The 19,471-nt window shown below is 38.8% G+C and overlaps 1 protein-coding gene across 6 annotated transcripts in view; it reads right to left on the bottom strand.

The window, feature by feature from the left end:
- Positions 1-4,464: 4,464 nt before the first annotated feature.
- Positions 4,465-19,471, bottom strand: part of LOC127423130 (myotubularin-related protein 4-like) — an 86,852-nt gene continuing 71,845 nt past the window's right edge. For all 6 annotated transcript variants that reach the window (XM_051667233.1, XM_051667242.1, XM_051667251.1 and 3 more), the window contains 6 exons: positions 17,226-17,396; positions 16,220-16,374; positions 12,150-13,467; positions 11,529-11,639; positions 10,855-10,943; positions 4,465-6,841 (listed from right to left, as the gene is read on the bottom strand). In XM_051667233.1, coding sequence (XP_051523193.1) covers positions 6,664-6,841; positions 10,855-10,943; positions 11,529-11,639; positions 12,150-13,467; positions 16,220-16,374; positions 17,226-17,396 — 2,022 coding nt within the window. In that variant the 3' untranslated portion in view covers positions 4,465-6,663. The remainder of the gene's footprint in view (positions 6,842-10,854; positions 10,944-11,528; positions 11,640-12,149; positions 13,468-16,219; positions 16,375-17,225; positions 17,397-19,471) is intronic.

Below are 19,471 nucleotides of genomic sequence, written 5' to 3' on the forward strand. Positions count from 1 at the left end.
TGTGGTTCGTTCTCGGTGGGGCACGTGGTGAGTTGAACGCGGATGTAGTGGTGGATGGCGTGAAGCCTCCACACGCGCTATGTCTCCATGACAACGTGCTCAACAAGCCACGTGATAAGATGTGCGGATTGACGGTCTCAGACGCGGAGGCAACTGAGATTCATCCTACGCCACCACGAGGACTTAGAGCGCGTTGGGAATTGGGCATTTCAAATTGAAAAAACAACAACAAAAAAAACCCACTTCAAATCAGCAATAAATTCTGACAGCACCGGAATCCTAAATTGTGCTTCTTCTTACCTCAGATTACACTACAAAATGCAATTTTTCCCAGATTGTATAGCTAATGCGCATGCACATTGTTGAGTTGATTGACAGGCGATGTCCGACTCTAAAAGGTGATTGGCTCTTTTACCTATAAGGCGGGGCTTCCTTTCTACATCCGTTGACCATTGGGCGCTAGATTCTCTTGGTTGGGCGTTCCAATTTCTCCCATTCATTTTTATAGAAGTGGCCCATCTCTGCTAGATAATCTCTGCTTCAAATCTTTGCAAAATGATTCACTGTTGACATCTGCTGGTCACAGTGTACATGCTATGGGAAGACTGAAGAGCAGCCAGTGTGCAGCATGTGAAACAGAGCGAAATTGGGTTTACGTCATAGAATAAAGAGTGTGTAGGCGTTACGATTCCAGATTCACTTTTTGTAAAACAAACAGATCTCTTTGTTTGAATTAGTCTGATTTAATGTACCTAAGTTATTGCTAAACTGACTCAAGATCATTTACAGGCTTTTTTAACACTGATTCAGGGATCAGTGTCCCGTGAAATGTTTCGAAACAGATGTAGCGAAGCACCGTTTGGTGAAATATTGCTTGGCCAGTTTAATACGCGCTCTGAAGCATTGTTTCGAAATAAATGGTTTGTTAAAGGGGTCATGACATACTCTTTCTATATATATATGTAATGAAGTGCCCTTTAAGACTTCAATGTAAATGCCCACTGTTGTGATTGGCTAACATCGCGCAGCCCTTCCAATACAGCCATATTTGAAATGCAATCCGAAGAAAATGAATAAACTCCACAAGACCACAACATTTATAAAACTAAATTTCAAGATTAACATATAACCCACATCTAACACATATTTACCCTTGTGCATCAATAAAAAAAAGTTACTCAAAGGTCCTTTGAGGACAAAAACTGCCATAATAATATTATATATTAATATTATTTTCCACTTTCAATGAGTTACATTTTTTAACCAACATCAGTCCTGATCATAACTACCAAATATTCATTCAGTTTCAGGATTTTAACCCTTTAAATGCCAGATTGTTTACATAATGCCACTGTTGTTTTTTATGAAAAAACAAAAAAACAAAACACAAAACATGAATTCTTTTCCAAATATTAAGGGGATTTTTTTTATGTTGTATTATCACAGTCTGGGATATGTCAGTGATTAGCAACAACATTGATTTTGATGCATTATTATTTTTTGTGCAGTGTCAGATTAAATAAATAAATAAATAAATAAACTCACACTCTGGACCTTAAAGGACAAAAATGTCCACGTCAAAAAACTGCCATAATAATATAATATATTAATATTATTTTCCACTTTCAATTAATGTTTTTAACCAACATCAGTCCTGATCATAACTACCAAATATTCATTCATTTTCAGGATTTTAACCCTTTAAATGCCAGTTTGTTTACATAATGCCACTGTTGTTTTTCTCACACACACACACACACACACACACACACAATTTTAGCTGCATCATTTATTCAATTGGCCTGCAGTGCTCTATGATACAGCAAACAGAAAATAGGAAAAAAGCATGTATTTGCTCCATAGGCTAAACATGAGAAAAATGGCGCCATCTGGTGGAAAATATTAAAACTTTACATTTTGAAGCCAGGGCTCCGGAATGAAAGCATAATATCATAGAATTCATGATTTTATGCTTTAATGACACTGGGATCAAATATTGACAGTTTTAATGGGTTTCAATGGGGACATTTTTGTCCTGAAGGTCCTGAGTGTAACTATTTTGTGTACACAGTGTATTATAGATGTATTATAGGAACTGAGGTTGAAATATCAAAATTCCCCTAAAAATACACACCTTTGGCAAAATGTATGCCGTTGGCATTAACACAGCCAAAATGATAAAAAAAAAAAAAAATGAAAAAGAGAAAAATGTCCCGAAGGTCGCACAAGGGTTAAACTGTGCACTCAAGCAGTCAAGATTTCCAGTTCAATAGTGTTATAACTGCCCTATCCTTCAATAACAGTTTCTGTGACTGTCTCATAATATGAGCCGAAAACATACAATCCTCGCTGAGATGTTCTGAATACATGAACGTAAACAGTCCATGGTGGCGGTGTTGGGCTGCTTCAACAGGCCAAATCAGAGATGCTGGTCTTCACATTTCACATCTTCTGTATTTGTTTACACACAGATCGCATGTGTTTCTCCCAGTCAGTGAGCAGCAGCAGAATGAGATGCGTTTTTGAAAGTTGTGTTTGTACTGCGGTGCACATCTCTGAAAACACATTAAAATTTGTGTATGTTTGCAAAAGACCAACAATTAAAAACAGCACAGATGGGTGCAAAAACGGTCCAAGACGCCTTCAAAACAACACAACCGCAAGACAGTGCAGCTGAATGAAACACAATGGGGGGTCTCCATTTTAGAGTTATAACTTGACATTGCGTCTTGATGTATGATAACGGTCAAAGCTGTGCATGTTTATGTAGAAAAACATTTAAATCCAGATAGGCACATGAAGATGTACTGTGTAAGTTTCTCTTTACCTGTGTGACAGACTGAGCACAAGTGGGCAGGGCCAAGGGTGCAATGATGAAAAATAGGCGTTGCATATGCAGATGTGTTTGGTCCTTGTGACATCACAAGTGCCATGAATTCCAAACGAGCTGTTTTTGCAGTTTGGTTTAATTCAATGCTCTTTTTCTATTAAGGAGGACGTTTTGAGCTCTGAAACTTACAGTATGTTTTTATAGTTCAATGACCTCTTATATGTCAAAAATTCATGGAAAATCAAGGAAAATTTGATTCTTCATGTCATGACCCCTTTAAGGTTTTGAAGATTCATGAAGCAGTGTTTCAAAAGCACCCATCATCACTAAAGTCTGGTGGAAGTTCTAGTACTTAAACATTCGCTTACAGTATCTTTAAAGCTCTTACATGTTTTAGACGTATTCAGTAAAAAGAAACTAAACAGACACATTGTTTCTGTGTTATGGTTATACCGACTTTCAAAGTTAGTATATATTTTAAGCAGTGCTGTACACTTCAACTTTAAGTGCATTACTGTTCATGCGCTTTTACAAACTGAGAGACGAGTTATTTTCTGTGGTGACTGACAAAATTGTCTGTAGAGCTTAAAGAGATAGTTCACCCAAAAATGAAATTCCTCACATCATTTACTCACCCTCATGCCATCCCGGATGTGTATGACTTTCTTTCTTCTGCTGAACACAAATGAAGATTTTTTAAAAGAATATTTCAGCTCTGTACATCCATACAATGCCAGTGAATGGTGAGCAGAACTTTGAAGCTCCAAAAAGCACATAAAGGCAGCATAAAAGTAATCCAGACAACTCCAGTGGTTTAATCCATCTTTATCAGCGATCTGTCTCCTGTTGTTCATCTGTTCTCTTTTTAGAATTTGTTCTATATTTCTATGGAATTTAATTCATTGTGAAAGTGTATAAACGTTTCTTCTAAACCTGCATTATATGTTGTCATTGGTGCTGAAATACACAATACAATAAAGAGACATTCTGATCAAGTCAAAAGGTGAAATTAATTTGCAAAAACTATCTTTAATAATATTAATAAATGACTGATCAATTACACAGTTAAGCGGACATTGGTCAGTGGTAGCTGTGTTTTCAGCGGTTTGAAGAATTTCAGATACTTATTCTAGTTTAAATGAAAATCCTCTCATCATTTACTCGCCTAGATGTGTGACTTTCTTCTGCTGAACACAAATGAAACGAAGATTTTTAGGAGAATATTTCAGCTCTGTAGGTTCATACAATGCAAGTGAACGGTGACCAGAACTTTGAAGCTCCAAAAAGCACATAAATGCAGCATAAAAGTAATCCATACGACTCCAGTGGTTTAATCCATGTTTTCTGAAGTGATATGATCGGTGTGGGTGAGAAACAGATAAACATTTAAGTCCTTTTTTACTTTAAATCTCCACTTTCAAACAGCCCTCCTAAGCGCTCTTCTCTCCTAAGAGTTCTTTTGTTTTTGAAGATTCACATTCTTCATGAACATCGCCACCTACTGCGCAGAGAGGAGAATTTATAGTTAAAAAGGACTTAAATATTGACATGTTTCTCACCCACACCTATCATATCACTTCAGAAGACATGGATTAAACCACTGGAGTCTTATGGATTACTTTTATGATGCCTTTATATGCTTTTTGGAGCTTCATATTTCTAGTCACCATTCACTTGCATTGTATGGACCTACAGAGCTGAGATATTCTACTAAAAATCTTCATTGTGTTCTGCATAAGAAAGTAAGTCGCACACATCCGGGATGGCATGAGTTTTCATTTAAACCAGAATAAGTTCTCTGACATTGCTGCCACTGACTAATGCCCGCTTACCTATAATTGAGCATTGATCAATCATTTATTAATATTATTAAAGATGGTGTTTGCAAATTATTTTCACCTTTTGACATGATCAGAATTTCTCTTGATTGTATTGTGTATTTCAGCACCAATGACTACATATAATGCAGGTTTAGAAGAAACGGTTATACACTTTTGCATTTATTAAATGGATAAAAATCCACTGCAGAAGACAGAATTTAAAACGGCTACCAAATTAATAAAACTTCATTTTAGATACAAACTCCATAGAAAATACAGAACAAATTCTGAAAAGAGCACAGATGAACAACAGGAGACAGATCGCTGATAAAGACTGATCTTTATTTTACCCATGAGATTGAACTTGTACAGTACATTTCTTTACAACATTTATTCACCGAGTGACAAATCTGAGCCACTATTACAGACCAAATAACTATACATTACATTTCTGGGTTCCTTTTTACTATTGCGAATCAAGAAGTGTCCTTCATCAACACCATGGAAAAAAATTAAACCATCAGGCAAGGTAGAACCAAACCGGTTCCTCTAGTTCTCAGTGTTTATTCCTATGTCCTGTTGTATCCCAACAGAAACCGAATTGATTCTCAACCAATCATTTTTTCGTTGTTAAAGCATCTAGCTATTGTACCAAAAATGGGACTGTTTGAGGTTCACCATTTAACACAGTCATTTTAGGGATCCAGGTCTGACAGAAAAACACAGACAACATTAACAGAAAAAAATAAAACTCATAGCAATTATTTTGAACTTGTAATGCCATTGTGTAATGCTCACAAGACACATTTCGAGAACGTGAGTAGACAAGACCGACCATTACTAGAGACTAACCAGTGAAACCCTCAAATACATGTCATTCAAATCACCACCAGTTTACAATGATTCATGTTTGAATTAGTATGATTAATTATTGTAAAGTAAAATGACTGTTATTGGTTTGTTCAATTGTGAAGTTATATAAAAGAAACTAGTACACTAGTAATTCTGACAAAAGTTTCTGACATTTCTGACAGACTTAGCACTGCAACACGGCCATAGTTTTATTTAACATACGTGACGAACACACTAAGTGTGCATAAATGTTCCGTTTGTTTTTATAACGCACAACAAACCAGTTGAACATAAAAAAATCTCCTGGATTGACTTTTATATTATCAAAGTGATACATTTTGGAGTTTTTATTTGATTTTGGCATTGAAAGATTTTTTTTTTTCACATTGCATCAAATTAGGAGTGCGAATATAATTTCAGAGTTTTGCTAAAGCACCGTTCTGAAGGGTTTTGGGATGCTAAAAGCGGTCGATTAGCCGATTCAGAGGAAAGGAAAACCCCCAATATAATGTTCTGTGCACTGCTCCGTTAACCATAACAAAACATTGCAATCAAATCAATGCAAACTGGCAGCTTAAGCGCATTTTTTCAATAACTCAACCCTTTTGCACCTCCAGTTTCAGGAAGAAAGAAACCCCATTGTACATTCAAGCTTCGTACAGCTGCGTATCAACAGACAACAGCAAGTAAACAACTGCAAATCTTTCCATTTTGGTCTCAAATCCTCTCCATAGTGCACAAAATGAAGGATACAAAAGTAGAATAATTTCATTTTTAAATACTGTAGCAGCTTTTTTCATTTTAAATAGTGAGCCTCTTGTTGGACAAGTACAGGGATTTGGAGTCACGGATTTTAAGGGGAGGCGATTGTCCTTTGAGTGTGGGTGGCATGGGGTGATTCTGAGATGAAGAAATGCCTCTCTGGGCATCAGAACCCAAGGGTCTACTTATTTACCAGCAGAACCAGAAATGCTTTCGATGAGTTCACATCCACTGATAAAAATGCCCCTTCATTGCTCTTGTGTAGATCAGTCTTTCTCAGTCCTGGACTCAAAATCACCTCGTCTCTATAAGCAGAGAGTGGCTCTTCCGCTAAATAACAGGCATCTGTACGGACACCCCTGCCCTTATGGCCCGCGGGGTGAGCTCTGATTGGCTGTCTCAGCTGGATGCCGTGGCGATGGGTTTCTTGAGCTGTTGCGAGCGCAGCTCTCGTGTACGTGCCTCCAGTAGAAGGTCGTAACAGGTGTTACACACCAGCACTGGGTCGTACAGCTGCTGGTCTGGAATGGGAAGCTTCAGGTGGCAGCAGTCTTTACAAAACACATTACCACAGTTCCTATGAGAAAGAGAAACAGAGAAAGAATATTATTACTAATCTGAATCAATCCAACATATTCCATTCCAACACATCCATTATTCAATCAAATATTTTATCAATCAAATCTTCTATGAACCAATAAATGAATGTTATCAAATCAATTAATCACATTTTCAAACAATAATATTCAATAAATCAACCAACAAACCAATTACATGAACACTTTCATGTCACAGGGGTTGGTTTTAATCAAAACAAACTGATTTAAACTTGTTTCTTTGTTATATGAAGTGAGTATTAAAACTGAATGGGAAACTTTTTACCCAGGCCTTTATCATTATTTTGTTTGGTAATTTTAAAATGCCTTTTATGGATAGATTTTACTGCTTTAGCCATTTGGTAGTTTCAATATTAAACTATAATTCTTTTTTATAGTGGATTTTCATAATCTAAACAGAGTAAACATCACAATATGTATTATCCGAAAATTATATATACATTTTTCCAAAAACAAACCACTCACCACACCATAATTTTACCCCCAATATGTTTTTCTGAAGTTATTGTGCTTGTTAATAACCAAGTAGATAAAAGAAATAAAAGACAAACTTAAAACCATAATAAACGAAAAATTATGATTTTTATTACCATACTTTGCATTTTGCTGTATTATCACTATGGGTTCTCTACGAATATAAAGGTTAAAATATGGTTACTGTAGTAAAACCATGGTAAATTTATTGAGGGAGTGCAAAACTTATTGAGAGGGAACGCAAAATATTGTGAGGGAACAAAAAACTTATTGAGAGGGAACGCAAAATATTGTGAGGGAACAAAAAACGTATTGTGAGGGAACGCAAAACGTATTGAGAGGGAACGCAAAACTTATTGAGAGGGAGCGCAAAATATTGTGAGGGAACAAAAAACGTATTGTGAGGGAACGCAAAACGTATTGAGAGGGAACGCAAACTATTGTGAGGGAGCGCAAAACTTATTGTGAGGGAGCGCAAAACTTATTGTGAGGGAGCGCAAAACTTATTGTGAGGGAACGCAAAACTTATTGAGAGGGAGCGCAAACTATTGTGAGGGAGCGCAAAACTTATTGTGAGGGAGCGCAAAACTTATTGTGAGGGAACGCAAAACTTATTGTGAGGGAACGCAAAACTTATTGAGAGGGAGCGCAAACTATTGTGAGTGAACGCAAAACTTATTGGGAGGGAATGCAAACTATTGAGGGAACGCAAACTATTGTGAGTGAACGTAAAACTTATTGGGAGGGAACGCAAACTATTGAGGGAGCGCAAACTATTGTGAGGGAACGCAAACTATTGTGAGGGAGCGCAAACTATTGTGAGGGAGCGCAAAACTTATTGAGAGGGAACACAAACTATTGTGAGTGAACGTAAAACTTATTGGGAGGGAACGCAAACTATTGTGAGTGAACGTAAAACTTATTGGGAGGGAACGCAAACTATTGTGAGGGAGCGCAAAACTTATTGAGAGGGAGCGCAAACTATTGAGGGAACGCAAACTATTTTGAGGGAACGTAAAACTTATTGAGAGGGAATGCAAACTGTTGTGAGAGAACGCAAAACTTATTGAGAGGGAACGCAAACTATTGAGGGAACGCAAACTATTGTGAGGGAACGTAAAACTTATTGGCAGGGAACGCAAACTATTGTGAGTGAACGCAAAACTTATTGGGAGGGAACACAAACTATTGTGAGGGAACGCAAAACTTCTTGAGAGGGAACGCAAAACTTCTTGAGAGGGAACGCGAACTATTGTGAGGGAAACGCAAAACTTATTGAGGGAGAACACAAACTATTGTGAGGGAACGCAAAACTTATTGGGAGGGAACGCAAACTATTGTGAGGGAACGCAAAACTTCTTGAGAGGGAACGCAAACTATTGTGAGGGAACGCAAAACTTCTTGAGGGAGAACACAAACTATTGTGTGTGAATGCAAAACATATTGAGAGGGAACGCAAACTATTGTGAGGGAACGTAAAACTTATTGGTAGGGAACGCAAACTATTGTGAGAGAACACAAACTATTGTGAGGGAACGCAAAACTTCTTGAGAGGGAACGCAAAACTTCTTGAGAGGGAACGCAAACTATTGTGAGGGAATGCAAAACTTATTGAGGGAGAACACAAACTATTGTGAGGGAACGCAAAACTTATTGGGAGGGAATGCAAACTATTGTGAGGGAACGCAAAACTTCTTGAGAGGGAACGCAAAACTTATTGAGAGGGAACGCAAACTATTGTGAGGGAAACCCAAAACTTATTGAGGGAGAACACAAACTATTGTGAGGGAACGCAAAACTTATTGAGGGAGAACGCAAACTATTGTGAGGGAACGCAAAACGTCTTGAGAGGGAACGCAAACTATTGTGAGTGAACGCAAACTATTGTGAGTGAACGCAAAACTTATTGAGAGGGAACGCAAACTATTGTGAGGGAAACCCAAAACTTATTGAGGGAGAACACAAACTATTGTGAGAGAACGCAAAACTTATTGGGAGGGAACACAAACTATTGTGAGGGAACGCAAAACGTCTTGAGAGGGAACGCAAACTATTGTGAGTGAACGCAAACTATTGTGAGTGAACGCAAAACTTATTGAGAGGGAACGCAATCTATTGTGAGTGAAAGCAAAACTTATTGAGAGGGAATGCAAACTATTGAGGGAACGCAAACTATTGTGAGGGAACGTAAAACTTATTGGGAGGGAACGCAAACTATTGTGAGAGAACGCAAACTATTGTGAGTGAACGCAAAACTTATTGGGAGGGAACACAAACTATTGTGAGGGAACGCAAAACTTCTTGAGAGGGAACGCAAAACTTATTGAGAGGGAACGCAAAACTTATTGAGAGGGAACGCAAACTGTTGTGAGGGAACACAAAACTTATTGAGAGGGAACGCAAACTATTGAGGGAACGCAAACTATTGTGAGGGAACGTAAAACTTATTGAGAGGGAACGCAAAACTTCTTGAGGGGGAACGCAAACTATTGTGAGGGAAACGCAAAACTTATTGAGGGAGAACACAAACTATTGTGAGGGAACGCAAAACTTATTGAGGGAGAACACAAACTATTGTGAGGGAACGCAAAACTTATTGAGGGAGAACACAAACTATTGTGAGGGAACGCAAAACTTATTGGGAGGGAACGCAAAACTTCTTGAGAGGGAACGCAAAACTTATTGAGGGAGAACACAAACTATTGTGAGTGAACGCAAAACTTGTTGAGGGAGAACACAAACTATTGTGAGGGAACGTAAAACTTATTGAGAGGGAACGCAAAACTTCTTGAGGGGGAACGCAAACTATTGTGAGGGAAACGCAAAACTTATTGAGGGAGAACACAAACTATTGTGAGGGAACGCAAAACTTATTGAGGGAGAACACAAACTATTGTGAGGGAACGCAAAACTTATTGGGAGGGAACGCAAACTATTGTGAGGGAACGCAAAACTTCTTGAGAGGGAACGCAAAACTTCTTGAGAGGGAACGCAAAACTTATTGAGAGGGAACGCAAAACTTATTGAGGGAGAACACAAAACTTATTGAGGGAGAACACAAACTATTGTGAGTGAACGCAGACTATTGTGAGGGAACACAAAACTTGTTGAGGGAGAACACAAACTATTGTGAGGGAACGCAAAACTTATTGAGAGGGAACGCAAACTATTGTGAGGGAACGCAAAACTTATTGAGGGAGAACACAAACTATTGTGAGGGAACGCAAAACCTATTGAGGGAGAACACAAACTATTGTGAGTGAACGCAAACTATTGTGAGGGAACACAAAACTTATTGAGGGAGAACACAAACTATTGTGAGGGAGCGCAAAACTTATTGAGGGAGAACACAAACTATTGTGAGGGAACGCAAACTATTGCAAGGAAAAGCACAACTTATTGCGAGGGAACAAACTACTGTGAGGGCACGCAAAACTGTACTGTACATTGTAATTGCTGAATCAAGAATGAGATCCTGATCTCTGTACTGGTGACTCACCTGCAGTGATGGCGTCTCTTGACAATCCAGAACTCACAGTCGCAGTTGAAACAGTGTGAAGCCATGTGATCGGGAACCCATCTGGTGACCTGCGGGTTCAAACAGTAACAACCTAAACAGTTGTGACACCGTCTGTTGGTCAATACAGTGGTCTGATAAATGCGAACATGGGATGTAAAGGTAGTTGACTGAGGAACTAGGTTAACACCCGTTTTGCATTATACTGTATAGTTACAGAAAAAGCCTGGCACTGCAGGTTGCTGGGTTGGCAGAGAGTCTTAGAAATATCTAAAAACTGTACATTTACACACCACACAAGTTCCCTTTTTTCAGTTTATTCTGATAATTTAAAAATAGCCAAATGGAACTTGATAACTCGATAATCTGATATTCATGAGTGAGGCATGTCAGAGCCATCTTATTTTAAAATGTTTTGTCTGCATTGGCAAAGAAATGAAAACCCTGTTTTAAAACTGTTAACAGAACTGAATGCCATGACTTGAATGGAGTCATAAATATAAATAAATTCCAGTATTTATTATTATTTTAAATGGAGCCTGTTCGGAATAAAAACAGGTTCTTGATTCCAAAGAATTCCTTGCTCTGGAGCAGTGTTGTGTTGTATTTGTAGAAAAGCATGTCCTGCGACAGAACAGCAAGTTAAGAAGACTGACCTCTGTGTCCTTCCTCTCCACACGGTCCCAGCTGCCCTCGCTGAAACGATCTTCACTGTGATTGGACAGCGAGTCTTCTTCATCACTGCCGTCTGATTCACGCAAGCACGTCTGCGAGGACAAAACAGGTGGTCACCTCAAAGGGTCACGGACACATAGGATACGCAAGCAACATTGTTCAAACATGATGATCAATTTTCCAACGCACTTCTACCGCGCAGAAGGCACATTTCGATTTCTCGAATTGGAGTTAAATAAATGGACAACGTCCATCCATATTTATTTTAATGCATGAAACTAAAACTAAGGAAAATTGGTCGAAATACACAGTGCTGATTAATTTGAGAAACAAAGACGGCAACCAAGAGCAGTAAGTTCATATCAACACTAAACAGGATTGCAAAAATAGTTTCCAATCTTGTTTTATTTCAACAAAACAATGAGTTACCTTAAGAAGTGTCTGCTTAGTAGAAATAGGTCAGCATTACAAATTAGAGGGAACATTGGTCATGATAGATATCAAAACAGCTTTTCAAATTTTATTTTAAATGTTTCAAGCATTTGCAACATGAATAACAAAAAAACAAAAACAAAAAAAAGTATGTTGGAATGTAAACTTACAATATCATCTTCATAGTCGACATCTGGCTCGGAGGGCGTCGCGCAGAACTGTTTACTTTCCAATTTCAACTGAAGCTGTCTGACCTGTCGTCTCAACACCTCAACTTCTTGTTTATAACTCGCTTCAATCTGTCGCAGTCGCTGCTGCACAGCGTCCAATGCGACTGGCAAACCATCATCATCAAGGTATGCGGGTGTCTGAGACAGAGCCGGCGACCCATCTGAGGATGACGAGGAATGGGGCGGTAGAAGCTGCCGGAAAGACGGTCCCATAACTAACGAAGTGGCAGCTGACGAACACAGGGCAGCATAGCTTGAGTTTTTCACCGCTGAGAACCAGCCAGACTGCACCGGACTTCCAGGAGCGCGCAGAGGGTCTCGACGACAGCACGGCCCGCCGTTGGTGCTTCCTCCATGGGTATGGAGGAGCTTGTTAGCCAAGCGACGACCGTGATAGCTGCCGTGTTGGATGGCGCCACCGCAGGCCGACTGGACGAGGCCTTGTACGCTGTCCCATTGGGAGCCGAGCAGGGAGAGATTGGTCAACTGGCTCTGGGATATCAGGTGTCGTGCCACTTTGGCGTAGTCGGCAGGAGGCATGGCAGCCATCGCTCGTTCTCTTATAGGAAGTTCGCCATTTAGTACACCCTCGGTCTGCTTTGCTTCCAGTGGGCTTTGTGATTCGACAGAAATGGTTTTCCGAGCTGGAGGGATGTCGCTTTGCTCCGTTAGGGTTTCTACGGAAGCTTCCATTGGTGCGAGAGGAGGTAACTGTTGGAAGAGCTCTGCCAAAGGAGGCGACTCCGATTTCACAGATCCGTTCTCGTCGTATGCAAAGACGTTACATACAGGAGGTGGATTTGTTGTAGTGTTGAAGGAAGTTATTTCAGCAGTCCTGGCTTGCACTTCCTGTGGTAACGGTGGGAGTGGACAACTTGAGATTTGAGCCAAGGCTTGATTTAAAACAGGAAGGGGTGGAGCCTGATCTAATGCTAAGGGGTGGGGCAAATATGGCAGCGGCTGTGTAGTCAAACAAGGCTCCACCCTTAGTTCCTCATGTGGCTCACACAATGCTAAAACACTAATTTCCGTGCATGTTGCCATCTCCTGATCATCATTGACCAACCCAGGGACTGGTTCATCCTCTGGTGTTTCGGAAAAACCGCCACTCTGGATGCTCATTGGTTGATTGGATTCCAGGGCTGTGCGCCCCTCCTGGCAGTGCTTGTTAAGGTTGGGGTCACTTGAGGTGCGAGTGAGCGTCACTCCATTCTCACAAGCGGACAACAAGTTGTCCATTGACCGTGTCTTCGGGAGCCTGAGTGAATTGAAAAAGGACAAGCCTTGAAAGCAAATGTACTGTCGGGCTTTAAAAATGACAAACAAGCACCACAAAAGTAGTCCATGCAACTCGTGCAATATATAAGTGTGGCAATATATAAGCCACACGATAAGTCTTGTTTGAAGAACAGACCCCAATTTATTTGCTGTCGTTATTTTGGCTAATAACCTTCCCCTGCTTTTAAATCTCATTCACATTTGTGTACATTCAGATATGATGTGTAAAGATGTGTTGTGCCAAGTTTGACGTCAGTAGTCATTTTTACATCCAAGTTGCGAATTTAATTCATTGCAAAAAAAAATTTCTCTTCAAAAAGTTTTTTTTTCTCTCTTCAAAAAAATGCATGCGGAACCAATCTTGGCCACCAGGTGCCACTATCAGTAAACATGCAATCTTATGCTTTTAATGCTTTCTCTGTTGCTATATAGTTGAATAATACATTTATTTAAGGGTGTCGTGACCATATATATGTCTATGGTCGTGACATCGTGTACAAAAGAACTCCGTTTTCGTTGGCTAGGCACCAACCTGTAAAACGACTCCTTTGCGCCCTCCCCCTGCCCCGCCTTTCTCTCTAGGCCAACACTGAGTTTGCAAGTGCACAAGTTAGTTATGCATCAGATGTATAGCGAAAATAGTTGCAAAAGTCAAGGCGTGAAGATTTGAAATTGCAATGACCGATTTGAGAAGTTGCAAGTGCCTAATTGTACACTTATAAAAACAGCAAGCGGGCTAACAAAAGTGCTGTACAGAAATAAAAAGTATTTTAAGTATTAAAGAATTTAAGTATTAAAACCCCAGGGGGGGAGCTGCAGGTTGATCCCATTAAGGCACATGACGACATGACGCCTTATATAGACGAATGACGAATAAATAACATTACACATAACATTCAATGAGGCCTCCCCGGAGAAAAGGAACCCACAAGCATGTAAAACAAATAACCCAACAACAAAATGTACTGCTGGCTTCCTAACCCGCTACCGGACGTGGGATACAGCATTCGTAGAACACATCAACAGCGGCCAATTTACTCAGTGTTTTCACAATAACAGCCAGCCCACATCCCGGCACGGCAGCTCCGGCAAAAAAATGAAAATACAAAACAGGTGTGTGTAGCCTACTATTCTTCACCCCGCGGAACCCGGGGAGCGATACTATAGGTGATTCCTCACCCCTCGCCAATTTGTTTGGGATGAACATTTTACATCGGCGTAACTGTCTAGCTCATGTTTAGACAGACCAACAATATTTGGATATTTATTTGACATTCTTCATCTGGAACTCTTCACTTCTGCAGTAGACAGTGTGTTTCAAAAGCATAGACAACTTGCTATATTAAAATATATCATAATTAAATTCCACCATGAAAGTCTGTGCTTTTATTTTTTAAGAGAGAAAAAAAATGTTTTGGAAGAGAGAAACATTTAAGAATTAGGCTCAGGAAGGAACTGAGACACTTATATTTTTTTATTCCACCTTGCGGTTCAGAGCTTCCGTACAACAGTAATATATTTCAGTCGTAATTTTTTTAACTTTAAAACCCTGGGGCTTTTATTTTGACTGAACACTCCAGGAAGACGGTGACTATAGAGTGTCTGTGTTTGGGCTAATTTACAGTAGTTTAATATGCTTTTCATTTAAGATCTGGTAAATTGCTCATCCGGTCTCAAAGCATGTTATAGGTGAACCGAACATCTGAGATGCAGTTCGTGTGGAGCGCTTACATATTGCACGCCACTCTGAGAGCTGAAAACAGTAGCGTGTCATCAGCCAGAGCGAGCTGAGTGTCATTTACTGAAGCGCGCTGTGCATGCAGACTATATATTTATTTATGAAACAGCCTTTTGAGATTCACAAAGCTACTGTTTGCCTTCAAAAGAATTTTAAATAATATGCACGAGTCAAATGGTCAATTTCAATGGTGCATTTATGGTACTTTTATGCCATTTTTGGAGCTTCATGGAAACGACCATGATTAACACACATTATCGGATTCATCGGACCGATACCCCGATCTGGTTAAAAACGTCAGTATTTGGCCCGATACCGATCCAGGTTTCAGATCGGTGCTTCCCTATCATAGTTTACGTTTAAGTGAGCATATATGGGTTTTTTTAGATTTTATTCACATCTTGGCGTTTCCATCCAGCATTTTTTATGAGATAACCCTAACATTTGCATAAAAATCAGTTTTTTTGGAGCTTAAAGCATTCATTCCCATCACTGAATGGAAAAGAGCAGCATGAACATTCTACTGGGCATCATCATTTGAGTTCCACAGAAGAAAGTAAGTCATATAGGGTTGGAACAACACAAGGTGAATGAATCTGTCAGTAATTTCACTGAGCACTACCACAGTTTTCCACTGGGGGGCAGATTCAGAACATAACTTCAAGTCTCTCAGTACAGACTTTCTTAATCCTTGTTAAAGGGTTGCTGGTAAATAGTCAGTGACAGCACTGTTTTCTTCATTACAACAGCAAAAAGCAACTTTCTAAGTTATACTTCTAACCTAAGTGCTCACATGTAGCAGTGACTTGCAGGAACCAATCTGCAATTCTTAAGATATTCCTTTCGGGAAGGCTGCTTGGAATGCAGCCAAATAAAGAATTATTAAATTAATTTGCAAGCAGACAGAAGTGTTTTAACTGGCAGTGTGGACGTTTGAAGGCAGTGGCAACAGATCAAACCATTGAGTAAAAATTTAAGCCGTTCTGAATCATACCTGTCGAGAGAGCGTGCCGTGAATTCTTCTCCCTGCGCTGATGGGCTCAGGTAGATCTCCATGGCGTCTTCGGCCGCTGTGCACGGAGAAGACGTTGGCAGATAAATGGCCGTCCACAACTGCAGAGCACGTGTGTGACATACCGGCTGCAAAACCTGCATCAGGAGTCGCCAAACAAAATCATGACACAAGACTCGCTATAGATACGTGGCGAGCATTATACAGATATGTTTCATATAGGGTCAGTCAATCTCAAGTGGTCCAATAATTATAAAGTTGTTTGCTTGACCATTTTTAACTTTCCAAAAAATTTTTTTTAGTGATTACCTCTGTGTATTGGTATTGCAAAACCATCAGTTTTTTATTTCACTTGGTTTAACCATGACGGCCATCTTTGTGTAATGGCACACAACAAATTTAGGTTATACAGCTGTTTACGGAAACCTCAATATCTCAGCTCAGGATGGTCCTGTCTCCTTGGAACAAAACCTGATCTCTAGAGCACATTATGCACATGCATATATATAAACATTTGGCACATTCTTGTTCCTTAGCGTTAGAACTTAAGTCCTAATGTAATGCTCAAGATTGCTCAAAGTTCCACTTTTAGGGTCAATGTGCATGTGCATAATGTGCTTTAGAGATCAGGTTTTGTTCCAAGGTGCTAGGATCATCCTGAGCCGAGATACTGAGGTTTCCATAAACCGCTGTATAACCAAACTTTGTCGTGTGCCACTACACAAAGATGGCCGTCGTGGCTAAATCAAGTAAAATAAAAAACGGATGGTTTTGCAATACCAATACATAGAGGTAATCACTCAAATAAAAATAGGAAAATTAAAAATGGTCAAGCAACCTGTATTGGACCACTTGAGATGGACTGACTCTACATTAACAGCGAGAAACGAGTTCAGTTTGACATGTACAGGAATTGGAAAGGGCCAGTTAATCAAAAGCAATGAAAGCCGTAAAGTATTCTTTAAAGTAACTGTGTTTGTGAGCTCACCATATCATGGCAGGGGATGTAGAGAAAGTTCTGGAAGTTCTTGTTGCCGGTGCGCAGGAGGGACCAGACAGAGCAGGTGCGTTTATATACGTTACGTGCTTCTCGTTCTTTAGCGTTATTACAGAGGAAAGTGCCATACAGACACGAGTATGTGTGCTGAACCAGTTTCACCTACAAAAAACAAAACAAACACTTGAATCAATATATTCAACTGTTAACCCTTTAAGCTTGGATGGATCCGTGAGAAAACAAAAAATAGTAAAAATATTAATAACTAGTCTTGACCAACACAAAATAGGTAAAATTTGAAAGCTTAGAAGCTCTACTTTCCAATACATGTAGACATTGACCAAAACTGAACAAGTGCTTTGAAATTTGCAGATAAATCAGAAGTGTTCCGATTTTATAATTTATTTAAAAAAAATCTGTAAAAACATCAAACTGATCAAATAGTCATGTGTCATATGTTGTTGGAAAGCTCTCAAAGAGTAGAATACGACCAGCCTATTTGTTTTACTCACAGAAAAACATAAATATAGCAAGTAATAGCTAAGTATATGTGTTTGACAATTATGTTGGTGTTGCTTATATGACGCATTTTTACTTGTAACATCACGAAACATAAATGTAACATAAATTATCACATACCATTACTTAGAGGATATTATCTTTAAAACGAGTCCACACACAAGATAATCAGATGTATAGATCATTAGATAATCCACATGAAGCACAATGTTACATATGTCCACCAGGAGATGGCGCCAAATACATGACACAGACTCAATGATGACTCAAATGACACAGAATGAAACTCATTCTGTGAAATCTCATTACTAAAATCATGTCTGCATGCTATGCCAACCTTAATTTATTGTTTTGTTTGCATGGGTAATTAGTTCTTATGTACAATTATTATGTTTTATTTGTTTGGAGACGTTTCTGAACACCAAGACAAATTATTTTTGTAATGCTGTAACTTTTGATTGCTCTGTCGTATCAACACATACGTTTTCTCAGATAAAGTTGACATGATTGGAAACAAAACAAAAGCAGTTTTTCTGAGCCACCTTATTTACACCCTGAAATATAGAATGTCAAATAAAAAAATAAGAAAAAAGTACACTTGGCTACTACTAGTATACTTAATATAGTTAGCTATTTCTCGCTATATTTTTGTATGCGAGTAAAACAAATAGACTGGTTGTATTCTACTCTTTGAAAGCTTTCACATGGCTATTTGATGAGTTCGATGCTTTTACTGATTACAATCATATGTACAGTGCAAAATGTTTAGTAAATTATAAAATCGGAACACTATTGATTTGTCTGCAAATTTCAAAGCACTTGTTCAGTTTTGGTCACAATGTCTACATACATTGTAAAGTAGAGCTTCTAAGCTTTCAAATGATACCTGTTTTGTGTTGTTCAAGACTGTAGTTATTAATATTTTGACAATTCTTTTTTTCCTCACCGGTCCATCCGAACTTAAAGGGTTAATTACTGCTCATACAGTAATCATCAGCCTATATGACAATGTTTACTTTATAGTGATTCTATTGTAATACATTATAGGTGATTGTAAGAGTGCATGTTTTGTTTCCCTTGTGTGTTTGTGTGAGCTGGAAGCACAGACATTTCTAAATAAGAGTCCCCAGCGTATTTTGGACTTGTTTATAATTAAACAAGTTTTGTACCAAGTCATCATTTTTTCTGGTCGTTACTGAATGCACAACAAACACGCACCTGGAATTTTTCTCATTTTGGACTCTTGCAGCCTCAATGTCGGTGCTCGTAATAGTAAGGAAAGACTAAAAACATTTTATAACATTCAATAAATTGACTTTAAAAACTACCGGCTAACTGACTGTTCAGTTATCAGCCTTTTCCACCACCTTAGTTAACGTATCGGCAAAATCCACTATCGGTCGACCTCTTCTGGAATGTATTTTTAGAAGACTACATAAGTGCATTTAAATGCTGCTGGTCAACCTGATGACTATACGTACGTGTGTGTGTGTATGTATGTGTGTGTGTGTGTATATATATATATATATATATATATATATATATATATATATATATATATATATATATATATATATATATATATATATATATATATATACACACACACACACACACACACACACACACACACCACCCCCCACCCCTCTGGAAAAAATTAAGAGACCACTGCAAAATTATCAGTTTCTCTGGATTTACTATTTATAGGTATGTGTTGG

This window comes from Myxocyprinus asiaticus, chromosome 3, assembly GCF_019703515.2.
Source record: "Myxocyprinus asiaticus isolate MX2 ecotype Aquarium Trade chromosome 3, UBuf_Myxa_2, whole genome shotgun sequence".
NCBI lineage: Eukaryota > Metazoa > Chordata > Actinopteri > Cypriniformes > Catostomidae > Myxocyprinus > Myxocyprinus asiaticus.